Genomic DNA, 23,338 nt, shown 5'->3' with positions numbered 1-23,338 from the left:
AAACCGCGCTTCAAAATGATATATAACATGGCTATATATATATATATATATATATATATATATATATATATATATATATATATATATATATATATATGTGTGTGTGTGTGTGTGTGTGTATATATCAATGAATTAATTCAGAAATCATATATAAAAGTAACATTTGTGAGAAAACGATATTGTTTTTGTACCAACCTAATACATGGAATTAATTCTCAAGTATATTTGTATGCACTGTGAAAAATAAAGGAAATGCTCGATCACGAGACATCTTTTACATTATTGGCCAGTTACAACCTCACAGTCTCTACTTTAATTATTATTCAGAAATATTTAAAACGAACTTTATTAAAACGTCATGTTTGTATTTAATTTTTTTATTCGGTTTTCATTTTCTTCACACAGCAAACAATGGAGAAACATTTCTGTAAAATAAAATATGCAAGAGACAAACTCAAAATACAAACTGTAACAACAAAGGCCCAAACATCAAGCATGAAAAACTCATAAAGTGGAACATCTTGAAGTTCCGAGCGCAAATGATCACCACCATATTTAATAATTTCATTTACAGCACTCGCCGCTCTTTGTGACGGCAGTTCGTCACGTGATCGAAAAATCTCGCTTGCTCTGGCGATGTTTGCTTTGTAAACTGGGTTCTCAATAACTTCTTTGATGTTTTTTACGAAATCATTGACAGTGAAATTTTTTATGTCCATCGAAATACCGTATCGCTTTTCGCGTATGCGTCTGCCGTTAAATAGCTGATCAGCAATAATCGGAAAACAAATTAGAGGAATAGCATTGTAGAGACTTTCATACTGACCACTGTTGCCACAGTGAGAGATAAACAGTTTCGTATTTGGCTGACCCAAAAGGTCATTCTGTGGCAGCCATTTTCTTATCAGAATATTTTGATGAGAAGTGGAAAAATTTGAATGTTTCCAAACGACGTCGTATTTAATCTTACTAAACGCGTCCGCCATTTTATTTAAGCTCATGTCCCAATTGACAACCGTCCCTGGGGATACAACAATGATTCCATTTTTGGAAGCTTTAACGAAATCCTTAATTTCTCCATGAAGAGGTTCTGCCGGTCGAACAGCTAATCCACCAATGTATTTCACATTCGGAAGCGCTGGTAACGGAACATGAAGAAAATGGTCAGAATCAACAATATACATTTCAGCTTGCCGCATAAGATCGTCAAACGAAATATCGGGTCGTTCAGGTGCATAATCTTTAACTTTTCTGCCCGGCGAACCGACTGCTGGGTTGATATATTCTTGTAAATGGGCCCAGGTGTTCCGGAGTTTCATCGAAAAAGTCGTTACCTTTGCTCGGATGATGGAGAAATGTGGAAGAATTGACATCGCCCAAGGTGTACGATGAATGTTGATTTGATTGTGTAGACCAACGAGAATGAACGGTATTTTCAATCTGTAAGCGAAGATTACAAAAAAGTTGCTGACAAAATTAGCATCAATAATCGCCAATGAAGCGTTGAACGCTTTCAGTTTCAAGAATAGATTCTCGTTTAAAAGATAACGTTCGTGAAGCGCATGTAGCGTTTTAAAGGATTCTTTAATTGAATGCTTCTCAGGTTCTTCTAAGAGTTGTACAATGTTGTCATTGAATATTGTAAACTCCGGATAATCATTAATGGTGACAAGGTTGATCACTTTTTTGGGAGGAACAAACTTACCGCTATATTTCTCGCTTATTGTGATGAAGCTCGTATGACCATAAGGAATCAATTGCTCGGCGATTCTTACCATCGGATTTATGTGACCATAGTATGGTAACGTTAAGAACAGAACATTATCCGCGATAACCAGTCGAAAGGATAGAATACTGCCAATTATGATGTGTAATACATGTTCCAATTTCATCGTGGCGCGATCAAGATTATTCTCTATGAAATAATAAATTTAGGTCAGCCTGAAAAAAAAGTAAAAATTATTTTACTATCTACATCACATGCAAAGAAATCGTAGAGGAACGATACACACGTCTATATATATTATTTTATTCAATTTGGGAAAACAAAATTACCATTGATCACTACAATAGATCTACTGTTTTATTCTAAAAAAGATTTCATCTGGCAACCATAACCTCAGTTATCAATGCAATTTTATTTTAATCATGCAGCACAATCACGTTGACACACCAGTTTCCGTTAGATAACCGGTGTTAAGCGAGGTAGAACCTGACCAATACTGAAATCGGTGAACATTTAGTTGTATCAGGTACTGTATGTGCTCGGAGCCTGACAGGGATGGACGCTGCCAGTCTATTCTTGCCCAAGACACGCTGCATAAAATAATGCAGCGCCCCCACGATACTGGAGGGTAGAGGGACACGTCTATTTATTTTAATTAAAGGACCCTCCTCGAAAACAACCTGACACGGAAACCAAAACTTTGCCAGCTGATGTGAGCGTTTTTGCTTGTTTGGACCGCTTAACCTGCTGCTGTCAACACAGCTATCTTTCGATTTCACACCGAAATGAAGTGGTGGATGTATGTTTCATCCTTTGTTTAATCTTTTGTTGCAAAAAAATAGTTTTTGTTGCAAAAAATAGGTTTTGTTGCAAGAAATAGTTTTTGTTGCAAAAAAAAAACAACTTTTTCTTGCAAAAAAAAGCTTGTCGCAAAAAATACTTTTTGCTGCAAAAAAATACTTTTTGTTGCTTAAAGCTACTTTTTGTTGCAAAAAATACTTTTTGTTGCAAAAAAATACTTTTTCTTACAAAAAATAGCTTGTCGCAAAACTACTTTTTGCTGCAAAAACTACTTTTTGTTGCTTAAAACTACTTTTTGTTGCAAAAAATACTTTTTGTTGCAAAAAAATACTTTTTCTTACAAAAAATAGCTTGTCACAAAAATACATTTTGCTGCAAAAACTACTTTTTTTGCTTAAAACTACTTTTTGTTGCAAAAAATACTTTTTGTTGCAAAAAAATACTTTTTCTTACAAAAAATAGCTTGTCGCAAAACTACTTTTTGCTGCAAAAACTACTTTTTGTTGCTTAAAACTACTTTTTGTTGCAAAAAATACTTTTTGTTGCAAAAAAATACTTTTTCTTACAAAAAATAGCTTGTCGCAAAAATACTTTTTGCTGCAAAAACTACTTTTTGTTGCTTAAAACTACTTTTTGTTGAAAAAAATACTTTTTCTTGCAAAAAATACTTTTTGCTGCTTAAAGCTACTTTTTGTTGCAACAATACTTTTTGTTGCAACAATACTTTTTGTTGCAAAAACTAATTTTTGTTGCAAAAAATATTTTTGTTGCAAAAATACTTTTTGTTACATTTAAAAAGTAGCAAATAATCGTAAATGCGTTGTTATTTTTGACTAACTATTAGCAAATGCGGTATCCACTTTGAACACATCTTTCTCATCGATAAATATCCATGGATAATGGGGAACACACTTTGTTCTTATTTTCTCAGCTACTCTGCTATTTCACGCAACTGTCATTTACGATCGGCCAAAAAAGAATTTGTGAACTTTAAAATGTTTTCCAAAACAATTGCGGAGTTTGAGAGATCTTAACGTTCAGCATCTTTTGAGCCTGTACGATCGCGTTTAAATATTTCGAAATAGCAGCGTCATACCTACACATCAAACCATTGCTTTGCTTAAACAGTGTTTTTTCTTTTGCATTGTATTTCCTCTGATGATATGAGCCATTGTTGAAAATCCATGGATTAAGGAAATTAATATAACCCCTTCTATAAATTCCTTTTGTCAAGCAATAAATTCTTAAATCGAATATATGTCTCTATATGTTGTTTTTTCAGAATTTAAAATTTAACCACGAAACATATATATATATATATATATATATATATATATATATATATATATATATATATATATATATATATTGAACACAACAAAGTGATTCTTTTTTTCAATTTTTCTGGATATCTTTTCCATTCGTCGAGCGAGCTTTTTTTTTTAAATTTCAGCTGCCATGTCGTATAAAATTGAGGCCAAAAGTTGATGTTCACCATATTTTACTCAAGAGCTTTCTATCAGTTGGTCCGATTATCAAATTGAAATTAAAAATAAAAATAATTCGTCTCTAACCATTCTGCACTTACCTTTATAATCAATTAAAAAAGAATAAATAAACACACCAAGCCTCAAAAGAAAAGAAAAAGAAAACGAGAAAGAAAACGAAAATGAAAACGACAACAACAACAATCGCTCCTGATGATAATCGGACACACCGATAGAAAGCGCTTGAGTAGAATATGGCTGAACAACAACTTTTAGGCGACATTATATACAAATACCAGCTGAAATAAAAAAGACCGTCATGCGAATGGAAAAGATACCCAGAAAAATCAGAAAAAAGAATAACTCTGTCGTGTTCAATCAGATGTGCTTGAATAATGACTTGCTGCTAATATATATATATATATATATATATATATATATATATATATATATATATATATAGTAATTAATAAAATATATATGGCAATTAAGCTTAATCGCCATATATATTTTATAAATTACTAATTAGCTCTACTTATTTTTGAAGTAAATACTTAAAGTTTACGCATAAATCTATACTTTCGTGTATTAGTTTTATGTGAGTAAATGAAGTAGTTATATATATATATATATATATATATATATATATATATAATTTTTTCAATAAGCGAATGTTTATTGCCATACAATCATTCCTGCCCTCCCCTAATACATATTTTTTTTTTTTATTATACCAAGTATACAAAATTACAAATATTTTATATTATTTCTTGTTGCGCACTCCATCAGCACCAAAGAAATAAGTTTAAAAACAATATGAACGAGTCATTTGTATTGCCATGAAACTAATTAACCAATCATTATAAATTTCGAACAATACTGGTAGGCGTAACGGTGAGTAAAGTGAACTATATTAAATTTAGTTTTATGCAAAGCGGGTAAAAACGTGAAAGTCTTTTATGAAAATTCACATACCTCCAATTTTTATGAAATTTTACCGATAATTATTAGATATTAATTAATAAATATTCCCCAAATTTTTATTTCTTTGGAGTATTTTAGAAAGTTTTAGATGATATACTACGGATACTGATTGAAAATTAAAATATTTTAGATTTACATCAGATTTGATCAAGTCTTAAAATTTCTTAAGCTTTAAATTTTTGGCATTTTCTAAAATAAAAACCATTTAATGCATTTTGATCAAAATTAGAATCTAAATTTTATTATTTAGAAAGAAGATATCACACACACACACACACACACACACACACACACACACACACACACACACACACACACACACACACACACACACACACACACGGTGTTTATTTAAAAAAAAAAATTGAAGCCTTGGATTTTTATAAAACTTTCTGAAAAGTTGTAACTAACTTATTTCTATATAATTTTGTTTGTCTATACTTCGCGATAAGTCTTGGGTGTGCCCCAGGGGCTCTTTTAGGGCTAATAAAAACACTCCATTTTTGGGACTATTTTACCATATTTGTCCAAAATCTTCTGTGCATGTCTATTTAGCAGTTTTACATGGTGATGAATGGTTGGTTGGTTGTTTTTGTTTTACGGCATATCAACACTTTTTCAGGTTATTTAATGCCGAATCCAAAGATTTTGAAGAATTTTTGTTTTAATAGAATATATTTGTTGTTTTCACGTCAGTTTCTATTTAACCCATAGTTGGGACCCTAACAGATATTACCACTCCGGGTCAGAGTGGACCTGGGAGCAATAGTAATTAAAGGGTGGCTCCGCACTCCCCAAAGGCCACAATCTGGGGTCTCACCACTATGATATAGTTTAAGGTCATATCCAGGACCCCCCATTGAGGGACTTTTACCCTCCGCAGGGGGGCAGTCGGCGTATTCTAATGCCTCACCGACAGGGCCTGCATAGTGATGCACTCAAATTTAAATATTTTAATCCCAAAACTGCACCGTTTGTTCATTTTCACCAGGATTTGACGTCCCTTGGGGAAATGCTGAACTTAGTCATTTTTTATGCTTCGTTCGCTGTGCATGCTTCCCTTGATATTTCAACTTTTTTAAAAATATAAATCCTTTAATTTACGATGCTCAATGGAACTACAAAGCATACACAAATAACTGACACAAGTCTATATTCCAAATTTCAGGATGTTGACCTTCTTACCGTTTATTTCTTTGAGTATATTGAAATATTGAATTCTTTACAGCAGCTGTTTCGTAGCACAGAATCATTCATGTAATTATTATATCAATTTTTGAATTTATTCCGCCCTTAAATCATTAGAAGAAAAGGAGCTCGTCAACTTTATAAGAAAATAAAGGAATATGAGATTGATTTAAAAATCCGAAAATCGGAAGAGAAATTGCAAGAATTGAACATTTAAACATACTCAAAGAAATAAACGGTAAAATAGTCAACATCTTGAAATTTGGAATATAGATTTTTCATCCCCCCTCTCTCTCTCTCTCTCTCTCTCTATATATATATATATATATATGCACACACATATATATATATAGTTTTGCTTTATGCAAATTAAGTATCAAGCGAAAACATTTATGACAGTGCTGAACACAAAAATGGGGGACCGTTATATAGTAGTCATCCACAAAGGGACTGTTTCACTGCGTCACAACTTTTCAGTGCGGCTAGACTAGCACCTATTCCGAGTTAAAAATGGAAATTACACCTATCTAGGTGATAATCAACTGTTCTACCTAGATTGAATTCGGCGCCCTCAACAACTAAGTTATTCAGAAATCCACACAGATGATTTGTTTATAGTGGTTAAGGCTTTGTGTAGAACCAACCACACTTGTTGCTATTACTTCTAATCCCTATCGGTGCAGATGACTGCCACAAGACAAAGTATTGCGGTACAACGCAGGGTTTTACACCAGAGTTACCTTCTCCTAAGATGCATGTCTTAACTAAGAGTAGAGGTGTATCTCTCTTAGTTAATTAATTCACCTCCAGATACCAACCTGGAAATTTCTTACGACTGGACATGGTACATACAGCGCCTAGCCTTCCCAAATGGTCACCAATCTGGTACTGACCAGGTTCGTCGTTGCTTGACTTCAATGATCTGGCGAGAACCGATGTATCACTGTGATTATATCGTATATATATATATATATATATATATATATATATATATATATATATATATATATATATATATATATATATATATATAAGTAGGTTGTAGTTTGCTTGAAGCATTGTTGAAGAAAATTATAAGGTAAAATTAAAAGCCAAGAACAATGCGAGATTTTTTTTTTTATATAGAGTAAAATTAAATGCAAACAAAAGAAATAAAGTTCTTTTTTTTTGTTGTTTGTTTTTTCTTTTTTACACAAATTTTAACTCTAAACAACAGTAATTTTTTTTTCTGTTGTATTCATGTTTATATCACCATTGAATACAACAGAAAAAAAAAATTACTGTTGTTTAGAGTTAAAATTTGTGTAAAAAAGAAAAAACAAACAACAAAAAAAAAGAACTTTATTTCTTTTGTTTGCATTTAATTTTACTCTATATATAAAAAAAAAAATCTCGCATTGTTCTTGGCTTTTAATTTTACCTTATAATATATATATATATATATATATATATATATATATATATATATATATATATACAATCAAGCTAAATGTGTGTGTACACGAATAGGCTCCAAAATCATTTACTATTATACTAAACTGACCACATAAATGATAGAAGAAGTATCAAGGAGCAAAAATGATTATGTTACATTTTGAAAAGTGGTGGTTTCTTAAAATTGTGGGGTCGTCGTACGCGCCCGATCCTCAAAGAATGGAAATAAAAAAAACAAAAACAAAAACAAAATATTTTACAAGGGTTTTTGACATAGATACGCATAAGAATACTTTGATAAGTATGTTTCAGCTTGAACAGCGATGGTAAAATAAAATTGTGGGTTCTACGTTCGCGCCTGGCCTCCATAGAATGGAAATATGCCACAAACTTTAACACTTTTGATATCTGTCCACGTAAGTATGCATTCATAATTATCTTTCAGTTTGAAGAAATATGGTATAATAAAACAATGAGGTCTATCTGGCTTTTATAGGATGGTTTTTTATTTATTTTTACTAAAAACTATTTTAAGAAAAAAACTAAAAGCCATTTTTCGAATGGATTCTTATGCGTACCATTTTATGGTCAGAGATAATTCCTTCAATCATCTTTACAGAAGTCAAACTCTCTTCCATCAGTTTGCAGTTGGTAGGTTTGCAAAATTTGAAGCAGAAAGACTTTTATATATCAAAACTCATTGAAACAAGAATAGTTTCCTGCATCTCAAAGTATGAAAAAGAATTTTACAAACTATCTTACAAATATACCAGGTAAACCAAGTGCAAAGGAGATTCAAACAATTGCACTTAAAGGGACGGTTAGAATCTTAAAAAGATCTCTCGGTTGGAGTGTCTAAAATAGCAGGTGTATGTTTGGCATCTGGTAGGATGCCCCATCCCTGGCTTAAACAAAATGATAAGAAAAATGAAAAAATAGTCAGACATGCATATTACCTTCTAGCTTAACAGGTAGTTTACGATATACGCATGAAAGAACCCAAGATGCAATGACTTATTTAAAAAAACAAATGCGAGTTGGGAATAATTTCCTCTTTGACCAATTTGGTACCCCAAAATGGGGAGCGGCATATATATTGTTAAAATATAGTTATCAACTGACAGTTATGACGTCCACGGTTCATCAGATTGGCTGAATATAGCGAGATTCGAAATCGTAACCCCGTGGTAAGTAGCGCAAACCTCCATCGCTAGGCTATCTCGTACAGCTGGTTAATGTATCGCGTTTTTATGTAGATGTTATTTGTTTTGGTTTTGCGATGCTTTTTGAATGAATTCAATTATTTATCTGAAAATGCATTTTTACCAAAATGCTAGTTGAGAATAATTATTAGTAGCAGTGGATAATTATATTTTAAAAGTAATACATATGCTGCTCCCCGTTTGGGGATACCAAATTGGTCAAAGGGAAAATTATTCCCGACTCGTATTTAGGTAAAAATGCACCAGACGACGAAACACGTGCCAGTCGATAATTATATTTTAACAATATATATATATATATATATATATATATATATATATATATATATATATATATATATTGTTAAAATATAATTATCCATTTAATTTAGAATTAAATTCTGTAAAATAAAAAACATTACAACACATTTATTAGTCAACAAAAAATACAAAAATTTAAGTTTTTTCCTTAATCCATGCATTTTCAATAAATATTTTTAGCAAAATAATGTTTATAAGCCTCATAAATTTTGCTATTTTGCACATGAATCGTAAGCAAAAAAGCTTGTATGAAAAGTCTAAAAGAAGCCAAGATTAAAAAAGGATATTCTATGGTGTAGTTATGTTCAATGAAGAAAAACACACAATCGTAAGATCTAAGGGCATGAAGAAAAGTATAATCCAATCAAATGAAGAGTTCAATTGTTCAGTTGTAAGCATATGTAGTAATCAATAAGACGCGATGAAGTAGAATCCATGACAAATTGTCAAATTTCCACATAAAGAGAATTTAATAATTGTATCAAGAATCTTTAACTTTTTTAAAAATTTCAACCTTTCCACTGATGGTGACCCTAATAAGAAGATGATCAACTTTTAAATATTTCAATTAATCTCAATTCCGAATCTTACAGGCATTACCATAGACCTGAGTTGACACACTTTAGTTTTCACAAATAATCTTAGATACAACTTTTCAATAACTTTTTTATCTCGTATATATATATATATATATATATATATATATATATATATACATATATATATATATATATATATATATATATATATATATATATATAGTAATTTATAAAATATATATGGCGATTAAGCTACACTGAATATTCTGCGTTTCATCCAACTATAGGATTCGTCAGGCTTATGCGCGAATTCTGTGGTTGCTTCTTGTTTTTTATATGTTGATGATTTCTAGTTAGCCAATCAGCTTTCTAGTATCCACCGCGCCCCTTCCTATCAGCCAATGGGCATGCATTTTATCAAACAAAGGATCTGTTTTAGAACTAGGTTAGTGGTTTTAGGTAGACGTTCTTTTTTTTTATAAATCCTCAACATATATAAAAACAAGAAGCAACCACAGAATTTGCGCATAAGTCTGACGAATCCTATAGTTGGATGAAACGCAGAATATTCAGTGTAGCTTAATCGCCATATATATTTTATAAATTACTAACTAGCTCTACCTACGTATTGAGCACTTTTGAAGTAAATACTTAAAGTTTACGCATAAATCTATACTTTCGGATATTAAATTTATGTGAATAAATGAAGTAGTTATATATATATATTGTTTTTTTACATGTTTTCTCTCTCTCTCTCTCTCTCTCTCTATATATATATATATGTATATATATATATATATATATATATATATAGACAAAAAAACGTCCGTCTGTCTGTCTGTTGTTGTGTCAGACTATTTCTTAATATTAAAACAAAGTAAGGAGTGTACCTAAAGTGTCAGTTTATTCACATGTACAATTTCTTTATGAACATAATGACAGCAAGTCTACGACTCTTGCGGACCACTCTCTTTTTCTCTCTCTCTCTCTCTCTCACACACACACGTACCTCTCTATTTTTCTGCCTATCTTTTTATCTCTGTCGTTGATTATTTCATTACACACACACATACACACGCAAATACACACATAGATTGAGAGATATTTTGAGCATTTTAGAAGACTTTTAGGAGGCATACTATGGGCAATATTTTACATTTGAAAATTCAAATATTTCAGATTTACATTTAATAATATTTACTTTCCCATTTTCTACTAAAACAATATAAGCTAAAGGTTTAGATTATGTAAAAAAATCATGTAAGCGAATTTTATCAAAATTAAAATTAGAATTTTAGACAAAAGGTGGATGACTATATATATATATATATATATATATATATATATATATATATATATATATATATATCCTTTCAATATTTTATATTTAAAAGCCAAATCAGTAATGAATTAATACTGATTGCGTTTTTAAATATAATCGTAGTTGTTTGAAGAGGTCTCTAGTTACTAAATACTAGAATACCGAAACATGCTCATGACTGTGTAGCAACACATTACTGCTTATATAAAAACAGATTGAAAGTATACCTTGCTCAAGTAAGCATTCTTGTATTAACCAAATTATAGTTCACTGGTTACGTTACCTCTGGAAAATAGCAACCTCAAACTATATATATATATATATATATATATATATATATATATATATATATATACATATACTAGCATTTCAGTTCGGCATTGCCAGGGTGTTTTGAGGTTCATGTTGAGGAAAAAAAATGGGTCAATTTTTTAAACTTTTACCCCTAATTATAACCCCTTAACATTTATTGTTTTGGGTTCAAATCAAGTTATTAAGTTAGATCCATGTCCAAGGAACCTATATCTCAAATTTCAAGTGTTTAGACCCAAATTGTTGGAGGAGTTTGGTAGAGTTCTCAACAGGCAAATCGTTGAACTTTGACCCCTTAACAGCAAAATTTCTGGCCGAAAACAGATCACATCGATTTTCTCAAATCTCAGTACCCTGTATATCAAATTTCGAGTCTGTAGACTTAAACTTGACAAAGTTATTGCGTAGAGAAATGTACACACACACAGGCACACAGACACGTTAACTTTTATAGCATGGGTATCCGGTGTTGCCCGGCAATTTGGAGGTGTATGTTGAGCAAAAAAAAAAAAAAAAGCGGTCAATTTTTAAAAACTTTTACCCCTATTATGACCACGCTTTGGGTAGGATTGAAACCGCTATCTTCAGACAATGTCCATCTGGAACCGTAGAGATTCCAGATGGACATTGTCTGAAGATAGCGGTTTCAATCCTACCCAAAGCGTGCCAGAGATTTACTTGGCCAAAACGTGGTTAGACGACAACAACTACGGATGGCAGTGATTGCTGAGAATGCAGTTAGGAGATTCGAAGTTCCTATCCGTCGCGGTTACCACCTGACGAAGGCCAGAGGAATAGTTGGCCGAAACGTTGTGAAAAACAACAACCAATAAAGATGAGAATAATAATACGAAATAAAAATAAATTAATTGACATGTTGTTAATATTGACAACTTGTCGTAAGAGTGTATTCACTTTTGTTTCCAGCGATTTAGCTTTTAATGGTTTTATTTTGAGTTATTTTGAGTGGAAAATAAAATAACTCTGTAATATATGCTGCAGACAGACTACTTTTCATTGCGTCAAGAAATCACTTTTTCAGTGTTGTCCCATGAAGAGTTATACTTAAATATTTGAAGAAATGTGATGGGTTTACTCACTTTTGTGATACACTGTATATTATAATTATATATTTGAGAAACGGGCACGTAAAATAAATTAACCACTTATAGATGGTTTTCACATTATCTTAGGGAAGACCTTCTCAGTTTAAATACTGCGACGCCACAATTAGCGTTATAGAAACAATTCTTTTAATTTCAGCATTTTCAAAATATTGTTGCTTGTTTTATACATAATTTTGTTAATTAGTTTCGAAATGTATTAGCTTAGTGTTATTAACTAAAATCAATCTTAAATCAGAGGACGGGGAAGAGTTATGCTTTTGCAGATGTTTGTAAATTAAACTAGAGTTAACGAGATACATGGTGAAGCGACGACAGAGGGTAGGAGTTGTAGAACCAATGTAGTAATGCTGCTTATAATTATGAGAGGACATATACGATTTCGGCATAAAATGAGACAACGGTGATTGAAATACTGCAAAACTCACCTACAAAAATAATGTTGAAATAAAAACTTTAATAGCAAAACACGTTAGAAAGCATCTCATCAAACGTAACTATTAACGGTATTAGAAAAATGAACTATTCATCGAAGTAGATGTAGAAAAGGGTGCGAGGTTCGAAATAAAAAAGAAAATACCATTACTTACAAAAATGTACACACACGACGAGTGCACGGGGCTTCTTGAACTGTGGCGAAATTTAGTACGAGAGAAGCTTTTAAATCGTTACATAGATAACATGCTATTTATAAGTGACTAGAGTTCATCAAATAAATGGAACAAATGACTGAGTTCTTGAACTGACATGAATAATCAAAGTACATATATGTACTAGCAGGCTGTCCGGCGTGGCCCGGTTGTAAAATACGCTTGTTGAATATGATATTTTAATTTATGCACATTTCGTATTTATTATTATAAAGCAAATACGCTATTGTTTATTTTTTTTTACCCAATATGTATTAATGATTTCTTAAGTAAAAAAATATCACTTAGGTGCCATCAGCTAGAATAAAAACAAATCAACTATTGTCTATATACTACACTAGAATTAATATCAAAATAAAGAACCCTCCTGAAAATATATTCCATATATTTATTACACATACCGGATTAGCGGAATATCTTTATGAATAACTTTCTAAGTAGGTCTCCTGCCTTACTCGTTTTAAATGTAAAAATAAAAATAACGCTGTTTAAATTATAAATGTATATTTGTGCATTCGCAGAAAAGAACTTTAATCGACTCGCGCCTCCCGAATTCCATTTTTTTTTTAAAACTGTAACCCCTTTGTAGCTATTTTTACTGGCTAAAGGCTAAATTTTTTTCTACAGGTTCAAATACCCAATATATCAAGTTTCAAGTCTTTAGACAAAAAATTGACGCAGGAGTTTGGTTGAGGTTGTTCCTCACAAAAACACAGGCAAAGTCTCTTAGCGAAAAAGGAAAGTTGTATTGACGAGGCAAAGAGACAGAGGGTAGGTGAAATCCGTTTCTCACCTCTAACTTCAAACAAACATGCTCAGGCGAATTGGTTTTTCTTTCTATTTATTGACGGTCTTATTTAAAAAGTAAATAAATTTGTGTCAAATTGTTGAAACATCGGTTACCATTTCATCTCTGAAGTTAAGAAACGGAATCATTTGTTAAGACCAGCGGTTGTATATGATAAATGCACAAATGAAGTCAAACACTCATAAGTCAGCTACAAACATTACTTGCTCGTCTAGTCTAATGAGGCCCGCACTGAGCTGAAATAAATTTATACTTGGATTGGTCTAATTTCATGCTGGATATTTTCTTATATACAAAAACATATGTACGATTTCGACATAAAAAGAGAAAACGATGATTAACATGCTGCAAGACTCACCAACAAAAATAACGTTGAAATAAAAAATTTAATAACAAAACTCACATTAAAAAGCATCTCATCAAATGTAACTATTAGCGGTATTAGAAAACTGAACTATTCATCAGAGTAGATGTAAAAAAGGGGACGAGGTTCAAAATAGAAAAGAAAAAACCATTACTTACAAAAATGTACACACACGATGAATGCACGGGGATTCTTGAATTGTGACGACATTTATTACGAGAGACACTTTTAAATCGTTACATAGATAACATGCTATTATTCATACGTGACTAAAGTTCATCAAAGAAATGGAACAAATGATTGAGTTCATGAACTGACATTAATATACAAAGAGATGCATATATAAATGATAGTAATTTCTTTATCTGCCACATAACCCTTTCGCATTTTGATGCTATCTGTGCCGTCTTAGAAACAGAAGCTTATATGATAATCTCATCCGGGAGACAATATATCAATTTATATGTGCTTTCAGAAAATATGTGTTCGTTTCATTTATGCATAATAATTCTTACGTTTTCCTGGATAAACTTCTTTCCCCACTAAGTCGTTTACAGATAAGGTCGCAGCCATTTTAACTCTCACATTAATATCTTATAACAATCTTATTCACTGGCAACATTTCTTAATAGGGCGAAAAATCACTGCAAATTAATTCATATTTTCCTTCTTACTATTGCATATATACTGCACTAAAATTAATATCAAAGTAAAGAACCATCCCTGAAAATTCTTTTAGGCTTTCTTACGGTATATTCCATATATTTATTACACATTCCGGATTAGCGGAATATATTTATGAACAGCTTTCTGAGTACGTCGATTGAAAATAGACTTTTGGCTTGACGCTAAATTTAGTCCATTTCTTGTTTTCTTTTTTTATTTTATTTTACGTTAAAATAACATCCTTAATAATACTTTACGTTAAAATAACATCCTTAATAATGTTTTACGTTAAAATAACATCCTTAATAATGCTTTACGTTAAAATAACACCCTTAATAATGTTTTATGTTAAAATAACACATCCTTAATAATGTTTACGTTAAAATAACATCCTTAATAATGCTTTACGTTAAAATAACACCCTTAATAATGTTTTACATTAAAATAACACCCTTAATAACCCTCTACGTTAAAATAACAGCTCCTTAATAATCCTTTACGTTAAAATAACATCCTTAATAATACTTTACGTTAAAATAACACCCTTAATAATGTTTTACATTAAAATAACACCCTTAATAACCCTCTACGTTAAAATAACAGATCCCTAATAATCCTTTACGTTGAAATAACATCCTTAATAATTTAGATAACCAAAGCGAGAAATAACAATGTCGGCGTATATATTAACCAGATTTACTACCGCATGTTTAGAGAACCGCTGTAAATCACCAACAATTTTGGATATTCTGATGCATTATTAATATTTTTACGAAGTGTGCAAAAATACAAAAATATATAAATACTAGCAGACAGTCCGACGTTGCCCGATCGTAAAATACGCATAATATTATATTTTAATTAATGCAGAATTCTTATTTATTACTAGCAGGACCCGTTAACCGGCGTTGCCTGGTGGTAGCATGCACCCCTCGCGTAAAAATTTAAAATATGGCTGCTGCGGTTTTTGTCGTTTGCCAACCCCCAACCTCTTCATGTTAAAAAGTCATAGGCACCAAGTTATGCTTGCATATGGTCGCACATGGTATGCACCCGAGATCAATATCTACTTTAAAATTTGGTGTTTATGCATTTTTTTTTGTATCGCGCTATTTGTAATAAGTGTTTTCAGGTTAAATTCAACTTTCACACTATATTTTTTTTATTCAATTGTAAGGTGGGAGAATATTTACAGAAGACCGTCCCCTCCTCATTTATATTGTTCAGCGCTTTTAATCAGAAATTATAAAATGAAGCACATTAACTCATTGTAAAACTTCATCTGGCATTATTGTTTTATTTGATAAATATGAAAAATGATTACACCCTCGAGAAATCCTTTAAAATTTCCACTTTTAGAGGTTTTCGGGAATGCTGAAAACGAAAATAACGTATAAAAATCCGGCATACGTGTAGTTCCCAAGATATGAATAAATCTTAGTTTCTAAAAAGTGGGGGATCACTTTTCTATAATAATTTTAAGCGAAATGAGCATCCACTTTATGGCCGCTTATTTCAGAGTGGGGGGTGTGCCAATGTACAAGGTACACAATTTAACGTAAAATGAGCACCGACTTTTTTTGTTTGGGGTTTGTGCACGTCAAATCGATTATTAATGCCTGGTAGCCTCTCCACCACCCTAGAAAAAAATGTAAAAAATTGGGTGCTCAGTTTACGGTAAATTGTGTTCATTGTACGCTGACCTCCGCCATTCAAACAAAAGGTAGCCATAAAGTGGGTGCTCAATTTACGTTATTTTTTAAACTAACAGTATTTTACATTTTTGCCGGAATTTTAAACGTTATTTTCGTTTTCAGCACACCCGAAATTCTTTTCTGAAACAAACATTTCTTCATATATGTTAAAGTACTTGTTCACCTGAATTGTAAACGTGATTTTTAAGAATTGGTCGAAGATGGAAAAAATCCTCGTATCCCCCACCCTTTTTTGTATTTATTAAATAACGTGGTAAAGTATTTGTTTGCCGGAATTTTAAACGTGATTTCTGTTTTCAGGGGCACTGAAAACATATAAGTCGTAATTTTAAAAGATTGGGTGGAGTTGGAAAGAATCACCGTTTAGATGCATTAAAATTATCCCGCCACCTCTTTCCCCATTGCACCACGTTATCAAGATCAGAAGTAGAGAGAATCACACAGAACTTGGTAGAGAACTTTGATTTGTTGCCATAGATGGTAGTGTCATCAGCATAAATGTCTACAAATGATCTTAGAATGTAGTTGGAGAGACCATTTATGTAGATCAGGAAGAGAGTTGAGCCAGGATAGACACCTGTGGGACTCCAGCATTAATACTGTGAGCTTCTAATTTCTGTCTATCAACCACTACTTTTATGAATCTATCAGAGAGAAAGAATTTATTAATTGAAAACACATTTCCATCTATACCCTAGTTGGAGATTTTATGAAGTAGACCTTTATGCCATACCTTATCAAAGGCCTTTGATATGTCAAGGGCAATTGCCCTAGAAAGTAAGCGTCTGTCGAAAGATTCACTAATCCTATGAGATATAATAGTTAACAGATCTGCTGTAGATCTAGCAGAACAGAAACCACATTGCATGTCATTGTGTGTTATTTTTACTGAGGTGGTTGACTACTTCTTTATTTAACACAGATTCCAGCAACTTACTCATGACAACAGGAGACTGATTGATCTGTATTGAATGGGAAATGACCGATCAACTGAATTTTTAAATATGGGACATAATGATGAGTTTTTTCAGGGTGTTGGAAAGCAATTCTCCTAAAAGCAACGCTTAAACAACTTTGGAGGCTAGTTTTGATTGAAACTTTTGAAGTACTATAATAGGAATGCCGTTAAAGTCAGTGGTTTTACTGGAATCGAGGTTTTTGATTAGCTTGGCAACATCACGCACAGTTATTTGTATGTTGCATAGAGGAAATATGGGAGGTTAGCAGCCCTGATCGCAGGGGGTAGAATTAGCTGCAAAGTTTTTGGCAAAGAATCTGGCTTTGTCAGATGCTGACAAGATTACTTTAAATCCATTGATGATGGTTGGGATAGAGCATGCACTTCTATTCAGGACCGTGTTTGTTATTTGGTGAAATTGGTAGGAACCAAGCCACTGGTCAGCTACTTTGGACTTGACGGACTGAGCACACAACTCTCTCGCATTCTTATTACTCCTTTAGTGGTTGCTAGCAGTTTTGAGGGCGGCTTTAGTCTCAGTATATCCATTACGTTGGAAGCAGTGGCGTAGCATCAGATTTTGCCGCCCGGGGCGGTCGTGAATTTTGCCCCCCCCGCTGGCATATGATTGCCCGTTTTGCATGGAATATAATTACCTGTTTTGCCGCCCCCTGCTGGCATATAATTACATGTTTTGCCCCCTCTCCAACGCTGGCATATGATTCCCTGTTTTGTCCCCCCACTTCTGGCATATGACAATCTGTTATAACCTTCAAAATTCCAAAAAAGCCCTCCATATATTTATTATTATTGAACTAATGTTTACACAATTCCCCTTTTTATAAATTTTAATTTAACAAATTCTTTTCAATAATTTGAATAATAATAAATATATAAGCATTAATCTGAGGGGAATTATGTAAACGTTAATATGAGTTAAAAGAAACCAAACATTTTTTCAAAACAAAAACGTATAATTCAAATTATAAAAGTATTAAATTAAATTAATTGACTATACAAATATAATAATAAATTAAAATAAGAACATTTGGACACTTGAAAATGTTATGACTTTTGTGTTGTTGTTAAAGTCCGAATTTTCGCCAAATAACATGGCAATATCAAAGAGAGGATAGTCCGATGTAGTTTTCTTTTATTTTCCTTCAGAATATTATTATTAAGAGGTTGAGCCTCTCGAAGAGAAAAAAAAACGTTTTGCATCGGCGCTTTTTGAAATCCTTGTGTGTAATCTCTCAGTTTAAGGGCCAAATTTAAGATATGGAAAGTCATACATTTTAGAAAACATTTTTGTTATAAATTTAAATGAGAACATTTGAAATTTGAATTTATAAATTTAAATGTGAACATTTGAAAATACGAAAAGCTTAAGAAATGATAAAATCATTTTTATTTACTTTTTTATTGTTATTTCCGAATTTTCACAAAAAACATAGCCGTATCAAGGAGAGGATAGTCCGATGCAGTTTTCTTTTCTTTTTCTTCATAATGTTATTATTAAGAAGTCGAGCCTCCCGAAGAGAAAAAAAACGTCTTTTATCTGTGCTTATTGAATTCCGGGTGTGTAATCGCTCGGTTTAAGCGCAAAATTTAAGAAATCTGTTGTTGTTAATAATATTTCGATCCTTTTAAAAATAGTTAAACATTTAAAAAAAAATAACCGTATATATGAATTGAAAATAAGGCTATAATTTTGTTTTTGAGAGAACTATCTCAAGGCATCAAGTCAGTTGAGAATCTACAAACATAGTTTTCACTTTTTTTCGGCAAATTTATCAATAACTCTATCAAAATGCACTCTATTGACAAGTTCCCTCTCTATGGAGAGGATTTCCAAGTCAGTAAGCCTTATCTAGCTCATTTTTGATCGAAGGTAGTTTTTTATGAGCTTCAGTTTCGAGAAATGGCGCTCACAGCTGGCAACGCTAATAGCTCACGTAAGGAAAATGCGCAGCAAGATCACAATATTAGAGACGGAATGCCCAAGGTAGTATCTCTGCATAAAGTTCAAAAGTTCAAGAGGCCCATTGATTTTGTCTTTTCCTGAAGCGTTCACAAAATACTGTAATCTCTTCCTTTCAGCAAAGAATTTATCTTTTTCTGACAATTTGACGGTGTAAAAAAGAAAATTTATTGGCAAGATTGTGAACTTGTTGAAATCTGCAAGATCTTTCCTCAGTCAACCTGTCTATTTCCTGTCTCAACTCAGTTTCAAACCCCAGTCAATCGTTCACCACCATTCGTTTCTTTTTGCGGATACGATGCTACATGCTTATCCTCATTTCAGAGCAGAGTTTTTTTTGACTCGTCTATTGCAGTGTCCACCATCTTTTCTCTATTCTGAAGAAGTCAATCTCTCAACGCCATCAGTCTGGCAGAACTTGGTTGCAGATCCAGCCCCTGTTCTTGAAAATACTTCTGGGCATCATTGTTTTCTGGCAGAATAGGTTTCCAAAGTCTCAGAAATAAAAGAAACGGAAACGACAATACCGAGTTTAGAATTAAAGATGCATCTGATTTTGTGGTTGCATTTTCTCCTTCTTCTGTGAGCTGTTCCAGAGCAATAACGACTTCCAGTATTTTTCTACCACAATATTTACAGCATCTGCTTGACTACTCCATCTAGTTTTCACAGTTCGCTTGATACTTAGACCGACCAACTGAATCAAGACAACCTAGCGATATGTAGATGCAGAAAAGAACTAGAATAACCGGTCCAGTATGCCAAAAAATGTAACAGAGTGAACCACTACAGAAACGGCATGTGCACAAGCCAGATTTAATGAATGGTTAGTGCATGACACAAATAGAGTTTTTGGGTTGATTTCGGAGATTCGTTTCTGCACACCCGATTGGTGGCCTGATTGTAAAATTAACCTTGGCTGGGTATTGCAGGAATAACATCGACACTCCTAGTAAATTCTTGAAACCTTTGGTTGGTTTGTTTCCACTGAGACATGGACATTTTGCCAACATTAAAATTTTAGTGTATTTCTAAAAATTTATTCTAAATACATTTAAACTGTTTTATAGATTAAAAAAAAAAGAATTACTATTTTTATAATATTTTATTATTTTTTCATATTTAAATTATAATATATAAGAACTTATAAGTAGCAATAATAGTAGTAGTATATTGAGTCGCTCAACTAGGTAATCCCTTCCATATTAAAAAAAGATTCTATTTTTTAGACGATTATGCATTAACGCCTTAACAAACTTGACAGAAAGATAAACACACAATACAATGATTTGAGAATTTAGGGTGGATATCTGCTTCAATATTAATTGGGTGTAAAATGATTTTTCATTTCAGAGAAATTGTAGCATGTTAGAACACTAACCAAAAATTATTATTTTCTTCAAGGAAATAAATTCTGTAAGCTTTTTTTTTAGGGGGGTCTAAGCGATTACGAACAGTTTTACAACCTTGCCATCCAGACTTCGGGTTAGTGAACAGTTCTACAATGCTAGAGTAGCCTGGAAATGATGATTATTCATCATTGTAGGTTAAATTAATGTACGAAAGTTTCAATTAAAAAATAATTGTTTGTGCTTTTTTTCCGGCAAGATTTTCAAGATGTCCCTATGCAATCGCATAAAACAAAATGAAAGTCGAATAAAACAAGAGGAAAATATCATTCTTAACCAAATGTGTTAGTCTAAAATTGTCACAATATTAGTAAAAAGTATTTCTATTACAATTATCCGTATTTTGTTTTTTGTTTCGTTTTTTTTTGCATTAAAACAATCAATCTACAACATATCTATGACATTGTCAGTAGTAATAACCGGGCAAATATTTATTAGGGTAAACACATGAACATTCTTTGGTAGAGGGAACGTATTCTGTTTCTATACCGTTTTATTTTGCATAACAATCGTTAATTATTTTCAATTGTTTATGAAATATTCAAATAGCATTTTGCTAACTAATGACAAATGTAAATCGGCTTTGTTTTAAAAGAGAAATACATCTTTAGTTGTTTCATTATTTTCAATCAATTAAAAGGAAAAGATTCGAGAAAAATATTTAGAACCCCAACCGTATATTTAATATATGTCCCTCCCACACACACACTAAGTGCATTTTTGTTTGCGAAAATATAGCAGACATGAGAAGGTTTAAGAGTAATTCGAAAAAAAAAAGACAAAAACAAATCACTAATTAAATATTTAGAAATTTAAAAGGAATCAAAATCGGATTCGGGAATCGTACCGGATCGGGAATTTAAGACGGAATTGGTAATGTAATCGGAATCGCAAAAAAAATAGAATCGTCCCATCACTAGTATATACACATATATATATATATATATATATATATATATATATATATATACATGTATACACATATGTATACACATTACACACACACACACACACACATACATACACACATGATAATTGGAAAAAAAAACAAATAGGGAAAACAGGGAAAATTAAAACAAAAATAAATAATAAATAAATAAAAAAAAAATACGGAAGTACGGGTTAAAACGGAAAACTATCTTTACATAACACCAAAATATGGAGGAAATGAGGAAGCATGGCTGTGGAAATCTTTTTACGCAAATACGATGTCCAGCATGTTAAAAATATACCATTTGTTGTAAAAATCCAATGGATAAACATCTGAAGAAGTTGGTGGGGACAGGATATTTTTATGGAAACATAAATCGTAAAATTGCCACTCATTAATGAAACAGCTGTAATGGAAAAATCCAGTAAAGAAACGAAGGTTATAAAAAAGAAAACGTGAGTCTTTGAATTTTCAACAAAGCTTTGCACTATATATATATATATATATATATATATATATATATATACATATATATATATATACATATATATATATATATATATATATATATATATATATATATATATATATATATATATATATATATACATAGGGGATCAGACAAAACGGCACCAGGCAAAACCCACCAGCTAATTAAAGTAAAAACAGATAAAATCCCAAATGAATCAAAAACATTAAAATCACTTTTTATATTTTAATTTTAATTTAATTTAATTAGGAAAATTAGACACCGGGGAACGAATTTTGGCAAAGTATTAAAATTAGGCATCTACGAAATTAATGTGAATTGAAGATAGAGTTTAAGATCATTCTTAAAGACGATATAGTTTTATCTAGAATTCAAATGTCTCTCACAGAAATATACATATTTTTAAATATTTACTCTTGTTTGAAAGCAAGTAAGTCGATTTTTCTAAGTACGCGTTCTAAGGAGATTTTTCTTGCATGATCTTTTACAATTATTATATTAATAAAAACGTAAAAAATTAAGATCCTATTACCAGAATTAATTCATCATAATAAATATCGGTTTAATCATAAATACATCAATGATTATAAAATTTTGTTAATGGTTTGAAAAAAATCAATTACTCTGTGATTGTTTGACACTTGACAGAAATTTCCTCAGTCAACCTGTCTATTTCCCGTCTCAACTCAGTTTCAAACCCCAGTCAATCGAATAGAAAACCACTTAAATAGTATTTGAGGTATGGCGCTTAATTCCCATATAAAATTATATTTCCCTGATTTGACGATCATAAAATATTTTTATTCCGTACTTGCTTAATGTTTTTACAATTCAAAAATTACGTAATTTTCTGTTGCTAATTTTCCGTTGTATCATTTAATTATCAGTGATGTTTGAAAGTATTTTTCTTGACAAAATGTTTTGCTT

General features: G+C 31.7%; 1 protein-coding gene across 1 annotated transcript in view; it reads right to left on the bottom strand.

Moving 5' to 3' along the window:
- Positions 1-370: 370 nt before the first annotated feature.
- LOC145256115 (UDP-glucuronosyltransferase 1A7-like) overlaps positions 371-23,338 on the bottom strand; it is a 35,742-nt gene continuing 12,774 nt past the window's right edge. The window contains exon 2 of the mRNA XM_080114701.1: positions 371-1,941. Within this exon, the coding sequence (XP_079970827.1) occupies positions 378-1,892 (1,515 nt within the window). The 5' untranslated portion in view covers positions 1,893-1,941 and the 3' untranslated portion in view covers positions 371-377. The remainder of the gene's footprint in view (positions 1,942-23,338) is intronic.

The sequence above is a fragment of the Euprymna scolopes genome, chromosome 32 (genome assembly GCF_053919585.1).
Source record: "Euprymna scolopes isolate OS-2025 chromosome 32, ASM5391958v1, whole genome shotgun sequence".
In the NCBI taxonomy this organism is placed as follows: Eukaryota; Metazoa; Mollusca; class Cephalopoda; order Sepiida; family Sepiolidae; genus Euprymna; species Euprymna scolopes.
This window is presented reverse-complemented; position numbering and strand designations above follow the sequence as displayed.